At 63.9% G+C, this 19,623-nt stretch overlaps 1 protein-coding gene across 1 annotated transcript; it reads right to left on the bottom strand.

Annotated features, from left to right (window-relative positions):
- Window positions 1-4: 4 nt before the first annotated feature.
- On the bottom strand, window positions 5-19,487 carry LOC128782600 (host cell factor 1-like; the record flags this gene model as incomplete). Its single annotated transcript, XM_053933005.1, has 18 exons — window positions 5-16; window positions 2,816-2,937; window positions 3,483-3,638; window positions 3,712-3,879; window positions 4,754-5,168; window positions 5,869-6,047; window positions 6,145-7,696; window positions 8,298-8,503; window positions 9,077-9,215; window positions 10,435-10,577; window positions 11,642-11,864; window positions 13,135-13,239; window positions 14,024-14,254; window positions 15,589-15,786; window positions 16,638-16,798; window positions 17,695-17,797; window positions 17,993-18,168; window positions 19,454-19,487. Coding segments are annotated over 18 exons (4,323 nt in total), but the record flags the coding sequence as incomplete, so codon positions are not given.
- Between the last annotated feature and the right edge of the window lie 136 nt (window positions 19,488-19,623).

Here is a 19,623-nt window from a genome sequence, read left to right as displayed (position 1 = left end):
CCCCCGGCTCCGGCTTCTGCCGAAACGGGGATTTGGGGAAAATTGGGGCAGTTTGGGGGATTTTGGGGGGAAAGTGGGGGATTTTATGGGGGGAAATTGGGGATGTTATGGGGGGAAATTGGGGATTTTATGGGGGGAAATTCAGGGATGTTATGGAGGGAAGTTGTGGGATTTTGAGGGGGGAAATTAGGGGAATTTGGGATATTTAGGGAGAAATTAGGGAATTTTTAGGGGGAAATTGGGATGTTATGGGGGCAAATCGGGGATTTTATAGGGGAAATCGGGGATTTTATGGGGGGAAATCAGGGGATTTTATGGGGGGAAATCAGGGGATTTTGGGGGGAATTAAGGAGGAAATTGGGGGAATTTTGGGGAGAAATTAGGGATTTTATGGGGGGAAATTCAGGGATGTTACGGAGGGAAATTGTGGGACTTTGAGGGGGGGAAATTAGGGGAATTTGGGATATTTAGGGAGAAATTAGGGATTTTTTAGGGGGAAATTGGGGATTTTATGGGGGGAAATAGGGGGAATTTGGGGGATTTTGGGGGAGTTTTGGGGGAGTTTTTAGGAGAAAATTTGGGGATTTTACAGGGGGAAATCAGGGGATTTTTAAGGGGAATTTAGGGGGAAAATTGGGAGAACTTTGGGGGAGATTTTGGGGAAATTTCTGGCAGATTTAGGGTGGATTTGTGAGGACTTTGAGGGGAATTCTGGGGTTATTTGGGGGAGGATTTTGTGGGAATTTCTGGCAGATTTCAGGTGGATCTGTGAGGATTTTGGGGGGTTTCAGGTGGGTTTGTGAGGATTTTAGGGGGGGTTCAGGTGGGTTTGTGAGGATTTTGGGGGGGGTTTCAGGTGGATTTGAGAGGATTTTGGGGGGATTTCAGGTGGGTTTGTGAGGATTTTGGGGGGGGTTTCAGGTGGGTTTGTGAGGATTTGGGGGATTTCAGGTGGATTTGTGAGGATTTGGGGGGGGGTTCAGGTGGGTTTGTGAGGATTTTGGGGATTTCAGGTGGATTTGTGAGGATTTTGGGGGGTTTCAGGTGGGTTTGTGATGATTTTAGGGGGGTTTCAGGTGGGTTTGTGAGGATTTTGGGGGATTTCAGGTGAATTTGTGAGGATTTTGGGGGGGTTCAGGTGAATTTGTGAGGATTTTGGGGGGTTTCAGGTGAATTTGTGAGGATTTTGGGGGGTTTCAGGTGGGTTTGTGAGGATTTTGGGGGGATTTCAGGTGAATTTTGTGAGGATTTTGGGGGGGTTTTGAGGTGAATTTGTGAGGATTTTGGGGGATTTTGAGGTGAATTGTGAGGATTTTGGGGGGATTTTGAGGTGGATTTGTGAGGATTTTGGGGGGTTTCAGGTGGGTTTGTGAGGATTTTGGGGGGGTTTCAGGTGGGTTTGTGAGGATTTTGGGGGGGGTTTCAGGTGAATTTGTGAGGATTTTGGGGGGTTTCAGGTGGGTTTGTGAGGATTTTGGGGGGTTTCAGGTGGGTTTGTGAGGATTTTGGGGGTTTCAGGTGGGTTTGTGAGGATTTTGGGGGGTTTCAGGTGGATTTGTGAGGATTTTAGGGGGGGTTCAGGTGGGTTTGTGAGGATTTTGGGGGGTTTCAGGTGGATTTGTGAGGATTTTAGGGGGGGTTCAGGTGGGTTTGTGAGGATTTTGGGGGGTTTCAGGTGAATTTGTGAGGATTTTGGGGGGTTTCAGGTGAATTTGTGAGGATTTTGGGGGGTTTCAGGTGGGTTTGTGAGGATTTTAGGGGGGTTTCAGGTGGGTTTGTGAGGATTTTGGGGGGGTTTCAGGTGGGTTTGTGAGGATTTTGGGGGGTTTCAGGTGGATCTGTGATGATTTTAGGGGGGTTTCAGGTGGATTTGTGAGGATTTTGGGGGGTTTCAGGTGGGTTTGTGAGGATTTTGGGGGGTTTCAGGTGGGTTTGTGAGGATTTTGGGGGGTTTCAGGTGGATCTGTGATGATTTTAGGGGGGTTTCAGGTGAATTTGTGAGGATTTTAGGGGGGGTTCAGGTGGGTTTGTGAGGATTTTGGGGGGGTTCAGGTGGATCTGTGATGATTTTAGGGGGGGTTTCAGGTGGGTTTGTGAGGATTTTGGGGGGATTTTGAGGTGAATTTGTGAGGATTTTGGGGGGATTTTGAGGTGGATTTGTGAGGATTTTGGGGGGATTTTGAGGTGGATTTGTGAGGATTTTGGGGGGATTTTGAGGTGGATTTGTGAGGATTTTGGGGGGATTTTGAGGTGGATTTGTGAGGATTTTGGGGGGATTTTGAGGTGGATTTGTGAGGATTTTGGGGGGATTTTGAGGTGGATTTGTGAGGATTTTGGGGGGTTTCAGGTGGATTTGTGAGGATTTTAGGGGGGGTTCAGGTGGATTTGTGAGGATTTTGGGGGGGGTTTCAGGTGAATTTGTGAGGATTTTGGGGGGGTTTCAGGTGGGTTTGTGAGGATTTTGGGGGGTTTCAGGTGGATCTGTGAGGATTTTGGGGGAGATTTTGAGGTGGATTTGTGAGGATTTTGGGGGGATTTTGAAGTGGATTTGTGAGGATTTTGGGGGGTTTCAGGTGGGTTTTTGAGGATTTTGGGGGGTTTCAGGTGGATCTGTGATGATTTTAGGGGGGTTTCAGGTGGATCTGTGATGATTTTAGGGGGGTTTCAGGTGGATTTGTGAGGATTTTGGGGGGGGTTTCAGGTGAATTTGTGAGGATTTTGGGGGGTTTCAGGTGGGTTTGTGAGGATTTTGGGGGGTTTCAGGTGGGTTTGTGAGGATTTTGGGGGGTTTCAGGTGGGTTTCCCCCCCACTCACCACGGGGGTGCTCTCGATGCCGTTGGCCACCTCGGCCAGGGCGGCGGCCGCCTGCAGCTTGGCGGGGCTGGGGGCCACTGCAGGGCCCGGGGGGGCCACGAAGGCGCTCGAGGGGGCCAGGCCTGGGGGGGGGGGGGGGGCACACAAAAAATTGGGGAGGGGGCTTAAAAAACCCCCCCTTGGAATTCCCCACCCACCCCAATGGCAGCAGTGGGGTCTCAAACCAACCATGGGGGTGCCCCCTCAAGGGGTCCCAGACCCCCCCACCAAGGATCCTAATTCCCCCCCCCCACCCCATAAGCATCCCCCAGAAAGGACCCCTCCCCCCTAAAATGGGTGCCCCCCGGGGTCCCAACCCCCCCATGGACCACCCCCACCCCATAAACATCCCCTAGAAAGGAGCCCCCCTAAATGGGTGCCCCCCAAGGGGTCATAAACCCCCCCCACCATGGATCCCAAACCCCTCCATGAGACTCCCCCCACCCCATAAACATCCCCCAAAGACCCTCCCCCAAAATGGGTGCCCCCCCAGTGGATCCCAAACCCCCCCCCCCCCAATAAACATCCCCCAAAGGACCCCTCCCCCACAATGGGCGCCCTCTCCCCACCGCCCTTTGCCACGGGCGGGGGTCCCAAGCCCAGAGCCCCCCCCCCCGTGGTGTCTCACCGTCCCCGGGGGGGGGCAGCAGGGTGGCGGGGGTGCCCCCCCCGGGCACTGTCCCCAGGTCCCCCAGGCCGTTGGTGTCACCCGCGGGGTCGTTGAGGCTGTCGGCGGGGGCCAAGGCCTCGGTGGGCAAATGGGGGGGGGGCGCGGCCGCCTGGGGGGGGGCGGCGGGGGCGGGAGGGGGAGGGGCGGGGGTGGGGGGCGCCGGGGGGGCCGCGGGGGGGGGTCCCGGCCTCGGCCAGGTGCTGCTGGTGCTGCACCAGCGCCGCCAGTTCCTGCTGGGTGAGCACCAGGGGCAGCGCCCCCCCCGCGCCCCCCGCCCCCTCCGACACCCCCAGGGCCCCCCCCAGCTCCGAGGGGCCCCCCCCGGGCTCGCCGGGCTCCAGCGGCTCCGATGTCCCTGTTGGGGGGGGGGGGGGGAAATGGGGTCAGGGCTGGGGGAAGGGCTGAGTGGACCCCGTGGGGTCATCGGGGTCAGCCCAAAATCCACCCCCCCAATGTAGGGTCATCATGGTCATGGGGTCATCCCAAAATCCAGCCTGAGGGGTCATCCCAAAATCCACCCTGAGGGGTCATTGGGGTCATCCTAAAATCCAGCCTGTAGGGTCATCGGGGTCATCCCAAAATCCACCCTGAGGGGTCATCGGGGTCATCCCAAAATCCACCCTGAGGGGTCATCGGGGTCATCCTAAAATCCAGCCTGTAGGGTCATGGGGGTCATCCCAAAATCCACCCTGAGGGGTCATCGGGGTCATCCCAAAATCCACCCTGAGGGGTCATCGTGGTCACGGGGTCACCGTGGCCCCCACTGTGTGACCCCCATGACCATGGGACCATCCCCATGCCCCCAGGACCCCATAACCCCCCCCCCAGGACCCCCTAAACCCCCCCAGGACCCCTCAAATCGCCCCCAGACTGACCCATGACCACCTGCTCTGGGGCCTGGATGGCCAGAGCCTGGGCTTGGGGCCACCACAATGGGACCACCCTGACCATGGGACCACCCCCATTCCCCCAGGACCCCCCAAACCCCCCCCAGGACGCCCTAAACCCCCCCAGGACCCCCTAAACCCCCCCAGGACCCCCCCAGACTGACCCATGACCACCTGCTCTGGGGCCTGGATGGCCAGAGCCTGGGCTTGGGGCCACCACAATGGGACCACCCTGACCATGGGACCACCCCCATCCCCCCAGGACCCCCCAAACCCCCCCCAGGACGCCCTAAACCCCTCGCAGGACGCCCCAAATCCCCCCCAGGACCCCCCCAGACTGACCCATGACCGCCTGCTGCGCGGCCTGCAGCACGGCCTGGATGGCCAGAGCCTGGGCTTGCGCCTCCTCGCTGGCCGCGGCCGCCGCCGCCGCCTCGGCCGCCGCGGTGACCGCCAGCTCCTCGGGGGTCAGCCCGGGGGGGCCCCCGGCGCCCCCCGCCTCGGCCAGCAGCTCGGGGGGCAGCGCCAGCCCCTCGGCCGGGCCCCCCTCGGCCGCGGCCGGCGGCAGCACCACCACGGCCAGCGGCTCCGGGGACCCCCCGGCCTCGGCTCCGGGGGCGGCCTCGGGCCCGGGGGGGGACGGGGACGTGGCCGAGGAGGGGTCCTGGGGTGGGTGGGGGTCTCCAGGGGGGGTGGGCGTGGTGGTTGGGGGGGTCTCGGGGGGAGCCGGGGGGGATTCGGTCAGCGACGAGATGGTCTGGGGGGGGGAGGGGAGAGGAAATGGGGTTGGGGGGGGGAAAGAGACCCCCCCCCCCCCCCCCCAAAAAATGGGGCCTTGGTGGCCTCCAGAGCCACCGGCAGGTCCCTGGTGGCACTGCCGTGGCACTTAGGGCACCCTCGGTGTCACCAAACCCCCCCAGTGTTCCCAAAACCTCCCCAATGTCCCCAAACGCCCCCCCCCCCACTGTCCCCAACCCCCCCAAAATGTCCCCAACCCCCCCAAAATATCCCCAAACCCCCCTCACTGTCCCCAACCCACCCCAAAATGTCCCCAACCCCCCCCAAAATATCCCCAAACCCCCCTCACTGTCCCCAACCCACCCCAAAATGTCCCCAACCCCCCCAAAATGTCCCCAACCCCCCCCAAAATATCCCCAAACCCCCCTCACTGTCCCCAACCCCCCCAAAATGTCCCCAAACCTCTCCAATGTCCCCAAACCCCCTTTTAATGTCCCCAAATCCCCTTTCAGTGTCCCCAAACCCCCTCCCACTGTCCCCAAACTGCTTTCCACTGTCCCCAACCCCCACCCAGTGTCCCCAGCCCCCTTCCCAGTACCCCTAAACCCCCTTTTAAAGTCCCCAAATCCCCTCCCAGTGCCCCCAAACCCCACCTCACTGTCCCCAAATCCCCTTTCAGTGTCCCCAAGCCCCTCCCCAGTGTCCCCAAAGCCGCTCACCGGCACGGCCGGCCCCGGCGCTGGCGTGGACTGAGTGACCGTAGTGACCGCCCGGGGCTGGGGGGTCCCGCTGCCGCTGGGGCCGGGGCTGGGGGTCCCGGGGGGCACAGGGGGACCCCCGCCCTCGCTGGGGGGGGTCTCCCCCTCCCCCTGCCCGTTGGCAGCCGGTGGGGGGGGCTCTGTGGGGACAACGGGGAGGGGTCAGCGAGGTGACCACCCCAAGGTAAGGGCGGAGGGGACGATTTGGGGACAGTTTGGGGACAACGCGGGGGTCACCTTGGCTGGCGCCCATGCTGGCGGTGACCGTGGTGGCCGTGGCCGTTGTCCCCGTCTCGTGGGTCTCGCAGGGGGGGTTGGAGCAGGCGCGGGGGGGGCTGGTGGCGGTGGCACAGGGCGGGGGCGGTGTCACCCCCTCGGTGGTGGCCGTGCTGGTGGCCCCGCTCTGGTGGCTCTGGCAGGGCGAGGACCCCGCTCTGGTGGCCGTGCTGGTGGTCCCGGTCTCGGGGGTCTCGCAGGGGGGGTTGGCACAAGGCGGGGACCCCCCCGTGCTGGAGGTGGTGGCGGTGGTGGCAGCGCTGGTGGCCGTGGTAGTGTCACCCGGCCGGGAGCCCGCGGTGGCCGTGGTGGCCGTGTTGGTGGTCCCGGTCTCGTGGGTCTCGCAGGGGGGGTTGGAGCAGAGCTGTGACGATGTCATTGTCACCGTGTTGGTCGTCCCCGTCTCGTGGGTCTCACAGGGGGGGTTGGCGCAGGGGGGGACACCTCGAGGTGGTGGCACCGCTGTCCCCGAGTCGGGCGGGGGGCGCGAGGCGGCCGTGGTGGTGGTGGCCGTGTTGGTTGTCCCCGTCTCGTGGGTCTCGCAGGGGGGGTTGGAGCAGAACCGTGTCCCCGTGGTTGTCACCGTGTTGGTCGTCCCCGTCTCGTGGGTCTCACACGGGGGGTTGGAGCAGAGCTGTGACCCTGTCACTGTCACCGTGTTGGTCGTCCCCGTCTCGTGGGTCTCGCAGGGGGGGTTGGCGCAGGGTGGCCTCGGTGCTGTCACTGTCACCGTGTTGGTCGTCCCGGTCTCGTGGGTCTCGCAGGGGGGGTTGGAGCAGAGCTGTGACCCTGTCACTGTCACCGTGTTGGTCGTCCCCGTCTCGTGGGTCTCGCAGGGGGGGTTGGCGCACAGCCGCGTCCCCGCGGGGGTCTCACAGCTCGCCGTGGTGGCCGCGGTGACCGCCCCGGTGGCCGTCCCCACCTCAGGCTGCCCCCAGGGCGTTTGGCACGGGGCCGCCTCTTGCGTTTGGCACGAGGTGACACCGCTGCCACCGCCGCCTTCGGGGGGGCACAACCGCGCCGTCATCGTCGTCCCCGTGGCCGCCGTCTGCTGCGTGGGGCAGGGCGGTCCCCCGGGCGTCCCCAAGCGCGCTGTCCCCGTCGTCCCCGCCGCCGTGGGGGTGTTGGTGGTCCCCGTCTCGTGGGTCTCGCAGGGGGGGTTGGAGCAGGCCCGGGGGGGCGCCGGCACCGCTGTCCCCCCGCCCGTGTCCTCGCAGAGCAGCTGCAGCTGTCCCCCCCCCGTCCCCACGTTGGCCACCAGGCTGGTGGTGGCCGTGTTGGTGGTCCCGGTCTCGTGGGTCTCGCAGGGGGGGTTGGAGCACACCAGGGTGACGGTGCCCGGGGTGGCCTCGGCGGGGGGGGGCTCGGCCAGGCTGCCACCCCCCGAGGTGGCCGCGGGGGGACCTTCGGCCGTGGGGGACGCCAGGATGGACACGGGGAGGTCGTGGACGGGCTGGGCCTCCACGCCGCTGGGCGTGGTGATCAGCGTCACCTGCGTGGGCTGGGACACCGGCTGTGTCCCCACAGGGGGTCACTGACCACAGACACCGCCCCCAGCCTCAAATCTCTGTGACCCCCATCTTGTGTCACCCCAAATTCCCGTGTGTCCCCTCCCCGCTCCTGTCAGCAGCACAGCTGGGGCTGAGCCGCGTTTGGGGACGCCCCAAAATGTCCCCAGTGTCCCCTCACCTGTATGGTGATGGTCAGTGTCCCCAGTGTCCCCCTTGTCCCCAGTGTCCCCTCACCTGCATGGTGATGGTCAGTGTCCCCAGTGTCCCCAATGTCCCCTCACCTGCATGGTGATGGTCAGTGTCCCAGTGTCCCCCCTGTCCCCAATGTCCCCTCACCTGCATGGTGATGGTCAGTGTCCCAGTGTCCCCAGTGTCCCCCTTGTCCCCAGTGTCCCCTCACCTGCATGGTGATGGTCAGTGTCCCAGTGTCCCCCCTGTCCCCAGTGTCCCCTCACCTGCATGGTGATGGTCAGTGTCCCAGTGTCCCCCCTGTCCCCAGTGTCCCCTCACCTGCATGGTGATGGTCAGTGTCCCAGTGTCCCCAGTGTCCCCTCACCTGCATGGTGATGGTCAGTGTCCCCCCTGTCCCCAGTGTCCCCTCACCTGCATGGTGATGGTCGGTGTCCCCAGGCCGCCCCCGGCCGCGGTGGCCGTGATGGCCGCGGGGTTCAGGACCTGGCTGGACAGGGTGGCGATTGTCCCCAGGGTGGTGATGGGCGTGGCCAGCGAGGCCGTGGCGCTGTGGCCACCTGCCCCCCCGGCCAGGCTGGTGGACACTGTCCCTGTCACCGTCCCCAGCGTGGTCACACCTGCCAGGAACATGAGGACAGTGAGTGACCGCTCGGGAAAGTGACCATAAAGTGACCCCGTGGTGACCCCTCCAAGTGACCTCCTGATGTCCCCCCACTGACCCCACGACCCTCCACTCTCCCGGTGGTACCCTTGACCACCAGGGTGGTCACCTCAGTGACCCCATGGTGACCCCAATGACCCCTCCAGTGACCTCTCAATGACCCCCTGGTAACCCCCCCCCCCACCAGTGGTGTCCTTGACCACAAGTGACCACCCCAGTGACCCAGAGGTGACCCTTGACCACCAGAGTGGTCACCCCAGTGACCCAGAAATGACCCTTGACCACCAGGGTGACCACCCCAGTGACCCAGAAGTGACCAAATGACCCCTAGAGTGACCCCACTCACCAGTGGTGCCCTTGACCACCAGGGTGACCACCCCAGTGACCCAGAAATGACCCTTGACCACCAGAGTGACCACCCCAGTGACCCAGAGGTGACCCTTGACCACAAGTGACCTCCCCAGTGGTGGTACTGACCACCCCAGTGACCCAGAGGTGACCCAATGACCCCAGAGTGACCCCCACTCACCGGTGGTGCCCTTGACCACCAGGGTGGTCACCGTGGGCTTGACGGCCGAGACGGTGACGGGGGTGACCAGCCGGACCCCCCCCATGGGCACTGTCCTCAGGATGGTCCCCGGCTGGCCCGGGGCCCCCTTCAGCACCACCTGTGGGACACGGGGACACCGCTGTCACCTGGGCACCCCTCGGGGGCTGGGACACCCCGCCGGTGTCCCCAGTGTCACCAACCCCCCCCCCCCCACTGTCACCAATGTCCCCAACCCCCCCGGTGTCACCAAACCACCCCCACTCCCCACTGTCATCGATGTCCCCAATCCCTGAGGTGACACCACCGCTGTCCCCAGTGTCACCTAACCCACCCCCCGCACTGTCACCATTGTCCCCAACCCCCCAGTGTCACCAACCCCCCCCTCCCCACTGTCATCAACGTCCCCAACCCCTCAGCTGAGCCCAGCCCCACCCCACTGTCACCAATGTCCCCAAACCCTTGTCTGACCCCACCCCAGTGTCACCAATGTCCCCAGCCCCATAGGTGACCCCAACTTGGTGTCTCCAGTGTCCCCAAACCCTTGTCTGACCCCGCCCCGGTGTCCCCAACCCCTCCACATGTCACCCCTCCCCTGTCACCTCCTTGAACTCCCCCAATCTCACGTGTCCCCAGGGGGGGTTCAGGTGTCCCCAGGTGTCCCCAGGTGTCCCCGGGTGTCCCCAGGGGGGGTTCAGGTGGTCCCCAGGTGGGGTTCAGGTGTCCCCAGGTGTCCCCGGGTGTCCCCAGGTGTCCCACGGGGGGGTTCAGGTGTCCCCAGGGAGGGGTTCAGGTGCCCCCAGGGTGGTTCAGGTGGGGCTTCAGGTGTCCCCAGGGTGGTTCAGGTGCCCCCAGGGTGGTTCAGGTGTCCCCAGGTGTCCCCAGGGTGGTTCAGGTGGTCCCCAGGTGGGGGTTCAGGTGCCCCCAGGGTGGTTCAGGTGTCCCCAGGTGTCCCTGGGTGTCCCCAGGTGTCCCCAGGTAGGGGTTCAGGTGTCCCCAGGGGGGGTTCATGTGTTCCCAGGTGTCCCCGGGTGTCCCCAGGTGTCCCCAGGTGGGGGGTTCAGGTGTCCCCAGGTGCCCCCAGGGTGGTTCAGGTGGGGGTTCAGGTGCCCCCAGGGTGGTTCAGGTGTCCCCAGGTGTTCCCAGGGTGGTTCAGGTGACCCCCAGGTGTCCCCAGGGTGGTTCAGGTGCCCCCAGGGTGGTTCAGGTGTCCCCAGGTGTCCCCAGGGTGGTTCAGGTGCCCCCAGGGTGGTTCAGGTGTCCCCAGGGTGGTTCAGGTGCCCCCAGGGTGGTTCAGGTGTCCCCAGGGTGGTTCAGGTGACCCCCAGGTGTGCCCTCACCTGTGTCACGCCCTGCTGGCCGTGCCCCCCGCCCAGCTTGGGGACAGCCGTGATGATCTTGGCGGGGGTCCCGGTGCCCGAGGTCATCACCTTGGTGGTGATGATGGTGATGGGGGACTTGATCCCGGGGCTGCTGGTGACACCTGGGGACACGGGGGACACAGGGGGGACACAGGGGGACATGGGGGTCACCCCCCCGTCACTCACTGGGGGCTCCTGACTGGGTGGTGATGGGGGATTGGGGGGGCTGGGGGAGTTTGGGGGTCTCAGGGATTTTGGGGATAATTTGGGGGTCTCAGGATGGGTTCAGTTAATTTGGGGAGGGGTCTCACTCACCGGTAGCCCCCAACTGGGTGATGATGGCCAACATGGGGATGGTTTTGATGGGGGTCTCAGAGGGTTTGGAGGTCTCAGGGATGGTTTGGGGGGTCTCAGGATGGGTTCAGTTAATTTGGGGAGGGGTCTCACTCACCGGTAGCCCCTGACTCAGTGATGATGGCTGACACAGGGATGGTTTTGGTAGGGTCAGGGGGGAGGTTTGGGGGTCTCAGGGAGGTCAGGGATGGTTTGGGGGTCTCAGGATGGGTTCAGTTAATTTGGGGATGGGTCTCACTCACCAGTAGCCCCCGACTGGGTCATGATGGCCAACGTGAGGATGGTTTTGGTGGGGGTGGTGGTCCCAAGGGTGGGGGTCTCAGAGGGTTTGGGGGTCTCAGGGATGGTTTGAGGGTCTCAGGATGGGTTCAGTTAATTTGGGGAGGGGTCTCACTCACTGGTAGCCCCCGACTGGGTGATGATGGCCAACATGGCAATGGTTTTGATGGGGGTCTCAGAGGGTTTGGGGGTCTCAGGGATGGTTTGAGGGTCTCAGGATGGGTTCAGTTAATTTGGGGAGGGGTCTCACTCACCGGTAGCCCCTGACTGGTGATGATGGCTGACACAGGGATGGTTTTGGTAGGGTCAGGGGGGAGGTTTGGGGGTCTCAGGGAGGTCAGGGATGGTTTGGGGGTCTCAGGATGGGTTCAGTTAATTTGGGAGGGGTCTCACTCACCAGTAGCCCCCGACTGGGTCATGATGGCCAACATGAGGATGGTTTTGGTGGGGGTGGTGGTCCCAAGGGTGGGGGTCTCAGAGGGTTTGGGGGTCTCAGGGATGGTTTGGGGGTCTCAGGATGGGTTCAGTTAATTTGGGGAGGGGTCTCACTCACCGGTAGCCCCCGACTGGGTGATGATGGCCGACATGGGGATGGTTTTGATGATGGTGGTGGTCCCGGGCTTGGTGGTGCTGGGGGACACGCTGCTGATGCCCAGGATGGTGGGGGGCTTGGCCGCCCCCGCCCCCGCCTGCGTGCTGGTCAGGATGGTGGTGGGCTTCCCCTCCCCCGACGTCACCAGCTTCAGGATGGTCCCCGCGGGCAGGGGGCCCTTGGTCTGCGGGGAGCGGTCACTCAGGGGAGCGGTCACTCGGGGGAGTGGTCACTCAGGGGAGTGGTCACTCAGGGGGGTGGTCACTCGGGGGAGTGGTCACTCAGGGGGTGGTCATTCAGGGGAGTGGTCACTCGGGGGAGTGGTCACTCAGGGGGGTGGTCACTCAGGGGAGTGGTCAGTGAGGGGAGTGGTCAGTGAGGAGAGTGGTCACTCGGGGTGGTCACTCAGGGGGGTCAATCAGGGGGAGTGGTCAGTGAGGGGAGCAGTCACTTGGGGAGTGGTCACTCCAGGAGGAATGGTCAGTTGGGGTGGTTAGGGGGGAGTGGTCAGTCAGGGGGGGCAGTGGTCACTCGGGGGCAGTGGTCAGTCAGGGATGGTCACTCGGGGGCAGTGGTCACTCGGGGGCAGTGGTCAGTCAGGGATGGTCACTCGGGGGCAGTGGTCACTCGGGGGCAGTGGTCAGTCAGGGATGGTCAGTCGGGGGGGCAGTGGTCACTCGGGGGCAGTGGTCAGTCAGGGATGGTCAGTCAGGGGGGCAGTGGTCACTCGGGGCAGTGGTCAGTCAGGGATGGTCACTCGGGGGCAGTGGTCACTCGGGGGCAGTGGTCACTCGGGGGCAGTGGTCAGTCAGGGATGGTCAGTCAGGGGGGGCAGTGGTCACTCGGGGGCAGTGGTCACTCGGGGGCAGTGGTCAGTCAGGGATGGTCACTCGGGGGCAGTGGTCAGTCAGGGATGGTCAGTCAGGGGGGGCAGTGGTCACTCGGGGGCAGTGGTCACTCGGGGGCAGTGGTCAGTCAGGGATGGTCAGTCAGGGGGGGCAGTGGTCACTCGGGGGCAGTGGTCACTCGGGGGCAGTGGTCAGTCAGGGATGGTCAGTCAGGGATGGTCACTCGGGGGCAGTGGTCAGTCAGGGATGAGGGAGGGTTTTGGGGGTTATCAGGAACTCAGGGGGTCACAGTGATTTTGTGGGATTTTGGAATAATTTGGGGTAACTTGGGGGCAATTTTGGGGTGATTTGGGGGTGATTTTGGGGGGGTATTTTGGGGGTAATTTTGGGGTACTTTTGGGGGTAACTTGAGATATTTTGGGGTAATTTTGGGGTGATTTTGGGGTGTCACCTGGATGATCTGGGTGACAGGGCCGCTCGAGGCCTGCCCGGTGACAGCCGAGGGGGGGTTCTGGGGGGATCTCAGGAGCTCGGGGGGGGTCTCAGCGATTTGGGGATAATTTGGGAGGGTTTGGGGGAATTTTTGGGGTGATTTTGGGGTGTCACCTGGATGATCTGGGTGACAGGGCCGCTCGAGGCCTGCCCGGTGACAGCCGAGCTCTGCACGGGTTTCGTCTGCACCACCGACATCACCTTGCCCAGGTTGGAGATCTGGGGGGGCCCGGAGGGGTCAGAGACCCCCCCCCCCAAATCTGTGTCCCCACCCTCCCAAAGTCCCCAAATCTGTCCTCACCCTCCCAAAATCCTCCCCACCCCCCAAACTGGGATCCCCACACCCCCAGAGCCCTCCAGGACCCCCAAAATCCTTGTCACCACCCCCCCCAATGTCCCCCCGTCCCCAAATCCAGGTGTCCATGACCCCAAACCCCCCAAATCCATGTTCCCACCCCCCCACCATCCCCAAACCTGTGTCCCCACCCCCCAATGTCCCCAGACCAATGTCCCACCCCCCCATCATCCCCCCATCCCCAAATCCATGTCCCCCCACCTGTGTCCCCACCCCCCCAATGTCCCCAAGCCCGTGTCCCACCCCCCACAATGTCCCCCTGTCCCCAAACCCGTGTCCCACCCCCCCAATGTCCCCAAACCGATATCCCACCCCCCACAATGTCCCCCTGTCCCCAAACCCGTGTCCCACCCCCCACAATGTCCCCCTGTCCCCAAAACCGATGTCCCACCCCCCACAATGTCCCCCTGTCCCCAAACCCGTGTCCCACCCCCCAGTGTCCCCCGTCCCCAAACCTGTGTCCCACCCCCACAATGTCCCCAAACCGATATCCCACCCCCCACAATGTCCCCCTGTCCCCAAACCCGTGTCCCACCCCCCCAATGTCCCCAAGCCCGTGTCCCACCCCCCACAATGTCCCTCCTGTCCCCAAACCCGTGTCCCACTCCCCAGTGTCCCCCCTGTCCCCAAGCCCGTGTCCCCCCTCACCAGGGCGCTGCCCCCCGGGACAGAGATGGGGCTCTTGACCAGCGTGATGGTCTTGGTGACCCCTCCGACCACGGTGGTGACCACCTGGGCCTGCTGGGCCACCGTCACCGTGCCGGACTTGTGCACGGTGATGATGGGCCTGGTGGCCGCGTTGGTGGCCGCGGGGGACGCCCCGGCCGTGCCCACCTGGGCGGCCGCCGTCTTCAGCATGCGCGTGGCGGGGTTGCTCACCTGGGGGGACACGGGGGGACATGGTGGGGACATGGTGGGGACACGGTGGGGACACGGTGGGGACATGGTGGGGACATGGGGGGGACACGGTGGGGATGTCATAAGGATATAGGAGAACAGCGTGGGGACACGGTGGGGAGATTGAGGGGACAGGTGGGGACAGAGTGGGGACATGGGGGAACAGCGTGGGGACATGGAGGGGACATGGTGGGGACATGGAGGGACATGGTGGGGACAGCATGGGGACACAGTGGGGAGATTGAGGGGACAGGTGGGGACAGCGTGGGGACACAGGGGGACATGGGGAGACATGGTGGGGACACGGTGGGGACACAGTGGGGATGTCGTAAGGATACAGGGGAACAGCGTGGGGACACGGTGGGGAGCTTGAGGGGACAGGTGGGGACAGCGTGGGGACACAGGGGGACAGCGTGGGGACACGGGGAGACACGGTGGGGACAGCGTGGGGACACAGTGGGGACAGCATGGGGACACAGGGGAACAGCGTGGGGACACGGAGGGGACACGGAGGGGACAGCATGGGGACATGGGGGGACATGGTGGGGACATGGTGGGGACATGGTGGGGACATGGAGGGACATGAAGGGACATGGAGGGACATGGTAGGGACATGGTGGGGACATGGTGGGGACATGGAGGGACATGAAGGGACATGGAGGGACATGGTAGGGACATGGTGGGGACATGGTGGGGACATGGTGGGGACATGGAGGGACATGAAGGGACATGGAGGGACATGGTAGGGACATGGTGGGGACATGGTGGGGACATGGAGGGACATGGAGGGACATGGTGGGGACATGGTGGGGACACGGTGGGGACATGGAGGGACATGGGGGGACATGGTGGAGACATGGTGGGGACATGGTGGGGACATGGAGGGACATGAAGGGACATGGAGGGACATGGTAGGGACATGGTGGGGACATGGGGGGACATGGTGGAGACATGGTGGGGACACGTGGGGACAGCGTGGGGATATTGTGGGGACATTGGGAGGAGACTGAAGGGACAGCCATGGGGACATGGTGGGGACATTGAGGGGACAGCATGGGGACACACTGGGGGGACAGCAAACATGGGAACATGGCAGAGACACGTAGGGATGTCGTGGGGACACGGTGGGGACACGGCGGGGACACGTGGGGATATCGTGGGGACATGGTGGGGACACCCACGAGGCTGCTGGTGACACCACGGGGTCACCCTGAGTCCCCTGGTGACACCATGGGGTCACCTCGAGCCCCTCAGTGCCACCCAAGCCCCGGTGACACCGCGGTGACAATGACACCAGCACGCCCAGCCCCCCCTACCATGACAGGTGACGAGGCCACCTTGACGGTGGCGGGCAGGGTGGTGGCCCCGGGGGTCACGGCCACCGTCTTGACGATGGTGGCCCCCGCGGGGACGCTGAGCACGGTGGGCGCCGAGGCCGGCGGGATCTTCTGGGTGGCCGCGGCCGCTGCGGCCAGCGCGGCCATGCCGCTCATCTGGGGGCTGCTGCCGATCACCTGCGGGGGGGGGGGGCACACCTGAGCACACCTGGGCACAGCTGGGCACAGCTGGGGGCACAGCTGAGCACACCTGGGCACACCTGGGCACAGCTGGGGGCACAGCTGAGCACACCTGAACACAGCTGGGGGCACAGCTGAGCACACCTGGGCACACCTGGGCACAGCTGGGGGCACCTGAGCACACCTGGGCACAGCTGGGAACAGCTGGGGGCACACCTGAGGATACCTGGGCACAGCTGGGGGCACACCTGAACACACCTGGGCACAGCTGGGGGCACAGCTGAGCACACCTGGGCATAGCTGAGCACACCTGGTAACAGCTGGGGGCACAGCTGGGGACAGCTAGGGGCACACCTATGGACACCTGAGCACACCTGGGCACAGCTGGCGGGCACCAGGTCACACCTGGGTATACCTGGGACACACTGGGGGGCACTTGGGGACACCCAAGGACCACCTATATCACACCTGTGTCACCCAGGTATCCCCTGTGTCACACCTGTGTCCCCAGGTACCCCCTGGGGCTCACCTGTGTCACACCTGTGTCCCCCAGGTACCCCCTGGGGCTCACCTGTGTCACACCTGTGTCCCCCAGGTACCCCCTGGGGCTCACCTGTGTCACACCTGTGTCCCCCAGGTACCCCCTGGGGCTCACCTGTGTCACACCTGTGTCCCCCAGGTACCCCCTGGGGCTCACCTGTGTCACACCTGTGTCCCCAGGACCCCCTGGGGTCCCTCCCTCTGTCCCCAGTCACCCCCAGGTCCCTCCCCGTGTCCCCGACACCCCCTGGGACCCCTCCCCGTGTGCCCCACCTGTCCCAGGTGTCCCCAGGTGTGCCCGCTCTCACCGTGCCCTGGGGGCTCTGGGTGGGCACCACCATCCTGACGCCGGCGGGCAGCGACGTCACCGTCACCGGGGCCTTGCCGGGCCCGGCCGAGCGCACGGTGACCAGCGGTGGCCCCGCGCTGGCCGCGGGGGGACCGGTCACCTTCAGCACCGCCGGGACACCTGGGGGGGGGGACGGGACACGGATACCCAGGGATGTCCTCGTGTGTCCCCTGTCACCCCCAGCACCCTCCTGTCCCCCTCAATGTCCCCATCTCTGCCCCCCATGTCCCCAGTGTCCCCATTTCCCCCCCACAATGTCCCCAGTGTCTCCAAAGTCCCCGTCTCTGTCCCGCCCATGTCCCCATTTCCCCGTCGTGTCCCCCTCCCAATGTCCCCATTCCCCCACGTCCCCGTCTCTTCCCCATGTCCCCAACTCCCCCCATGTCCCCAGTGTCCCCTCAATGTCCCCAGTGTCCTGATTTACCCCCTTAACGTCCCCATCTCTCCTGCTGCCAGGTCACCAATGTCCCCCCCAATGTCCTGTCATGTCCCCAATGTCCCCCACAATGTCCCCAATGTCCCCCACAATGTCCCCAATGTCCTGTCCCCATCTCTTCCCGTGCCACATTCCCAATGTCCCCAATGTCCTGTCATGTCCCCATCTCTCCCGCTGCCATGTCCCCAATGTCTTCCCAATGTCCCCAACATCCCGTCCTGTCCCCATCTCTTCCCCTGCCACATCCCCAATGTCCCCAATGTCCCGTCATGTCCCCAGTGTCCCCCACAATGTCCCCAATGTCCCCAATGTCATGTCCTGTCCCCATCTCTTCCCCTGCCACACCCCATGTCCCTAATGTCCTGTCATGTCCCCATCTCCTCCCCTGCCACATCCCCCACAATGTCCCCAATGTCCCCAAAGTCCTGTCCCCATCTCTTCCCCTGCCACATCCCCAATGTCCCCAAAGTCCTGTCCCCATCTCTTCCCCTGCCACATCCCCAATGTCATGTCCTGTCCCCATCCCTTCCCCTGCCACGCCCCATGTCCCCAATGTCCCCAACGTCCCCCCCACACTCACCAGGTGCCCTCCCCGCCGTGGCCGCTCCGCTGGCCGCCGTGGCCGCCCCGCCCGCGGCCGGCAGCACCTGCAGGGTGGCACCGGGGGACGCGGCCACCGCCCCCCCGGCCCCGCCCGCCGCCGCCGCCACCGCCGCCACCGCCCCGGCGCCGCCGCCCGTCCCCGCCGTCCCCGCGGCCGCGACGCCGGGCGGGTTGGGGGGCGCGGCGGGCGGGGGCAGCAGGGTGAGCCCCACGCCCCCCAGCTGGGGCAGGGCGGGGGGCGCGGGGGGCGGCGCGGGGCGCGGCGGGCGCGGGGCTTTGGGGGGGTTGGCGGGCACCGAGGGCACGGGCGGCGGCGCGGGCGCGGCGGGCAGCTCGTACTTCTGCAGCTGCAGCAGGTACGAGTCGGCCGTGGGCACCGCGCCCCAGCTCACCTCCAGCGACGTGGTGTTGGCGCGCACCAGCTGCACGCGGCCCGGGGCGGGCGGGCGCTCTGCGGGGACAGGGGACGCGTGGGTACACCTGGGGTACACCTGGGTACACCTGGGGTACAGGTGGGTACACCCGGGTACACCTGGGTACACCTGGGGTACACCTGGGGTACAGCTGGGTACACCTGGGTGCACCTGGGTACACCTGGGGTACACCTGGGGTACACCTGTACTGTTCACATCACACCTGGGGTACACCTGGGGTACACCTGGGTACACCTGGGGTACAGCTGGGTACACCTGGGTGCACCTGGGTACACCTGGGGTACACCTGTACCACTCATATCACAGCTGGGTGCACCTGGGTGCACCTGGGGTACACCTGGGGTACACCTGTTCCACTCATATCACAGCTGGATACACCTGGGTGCACCTGGGTACACCTGGGGTACAGGTGGGTACACCCGGGTACACCTGGGGTACACCTGTACTGTTCACATCACACCTGGGGTACACCTGGGGTACACCTGGGTGCACCTGGGTACACCTGGGGTACAGCTGGGTACACCTGGGTGCACCTGGGGTACACCTGGGGTACACCTGTACCACTCATATCACAGCTGGGTGCACCTGGGTGCACCTGGGGTACACCTGGGCTACACCTGTACCACTCATATCACAGCTGGATACACCTGGGTGCACCTGGGGTACACCTGGGCTACACCTGTACCACTCATATCACAGCTGGATACACCTGGGTGCACCTGGGGTACACCTGTACCACTCATATCACAGCTGGATACACCTGGGTGCACCTGGGGTACACCTGTACCACTCATATCACACCTGGATACATCTGGGTGCACCTGGGGTACACCTGCGTGTACCTGGTTACACCTGGGGTACACCTGGGGTACACCTGGGGTACACCTGTACCACTCATATCACAGCTGGGTACACCTGGGGTACACCCGGGTACACCTGGGGTACACCTGTACCACTCATATCACACCTGGGTGCACCTCGGGTACACCTGGGTACACCTGTGCCACTTATATCACACCTGGGTACATCTGGGTACACCTGTACCACTCATATCACAGCTGGGTACACCTGGGTACAGGTGAGTACACCTGGGTACACCTGTACCACTCATATCACACCTAGATACATACAAGTACAGGTGGGTATACCTGGATACAGGTGAGTACACTTGGGGTACACCTGGCTTATGGTAACTCCTGGGTACACCTGTGCCGCTCACATCACACTGTGTTACACCTGGCTTATACCTATCACACCTGTGTTGCAGCATATCTGGGACCCCCCAGCCCCCCCCAGACTCACCTGTCTCCAGGTACCACAGGTCCTTGCAGCACACCTGAGCCCCCCAGGTCCTTGCAGCCCCCCCAGACTCACCTGTCTCCAGGTACCACAGGTCCTTGCAGCCCCCCCAGATCCTTGCAGCCCCCCCAGACTCACCTGTCTCCAGGTACCACAGGTCCTTGCAGCCCCCC

Source organism: Vidua chalybeata (assembly GCF_026979565.1).
Source record: "Vidua chalybeata isolate OUT-0048 chromosome 32 unlocalized genomic scaffold, bVidCha1 merged haplotype SUPER_32_unloc_3, whole genome shotgun sequence".
In the NCBI taxonomy this organism is placed as follows: Eukaryota; Metazoa; Chordata; class Aves; order Passeriformes; family Viduidae; genus Vidua; species Vidua chalybeata.
The sequence above is the reverse complement of the archived record's forward strand: the minus strand, read 5'-3'. Positions and strand labels throughout refer to the sequence as shown.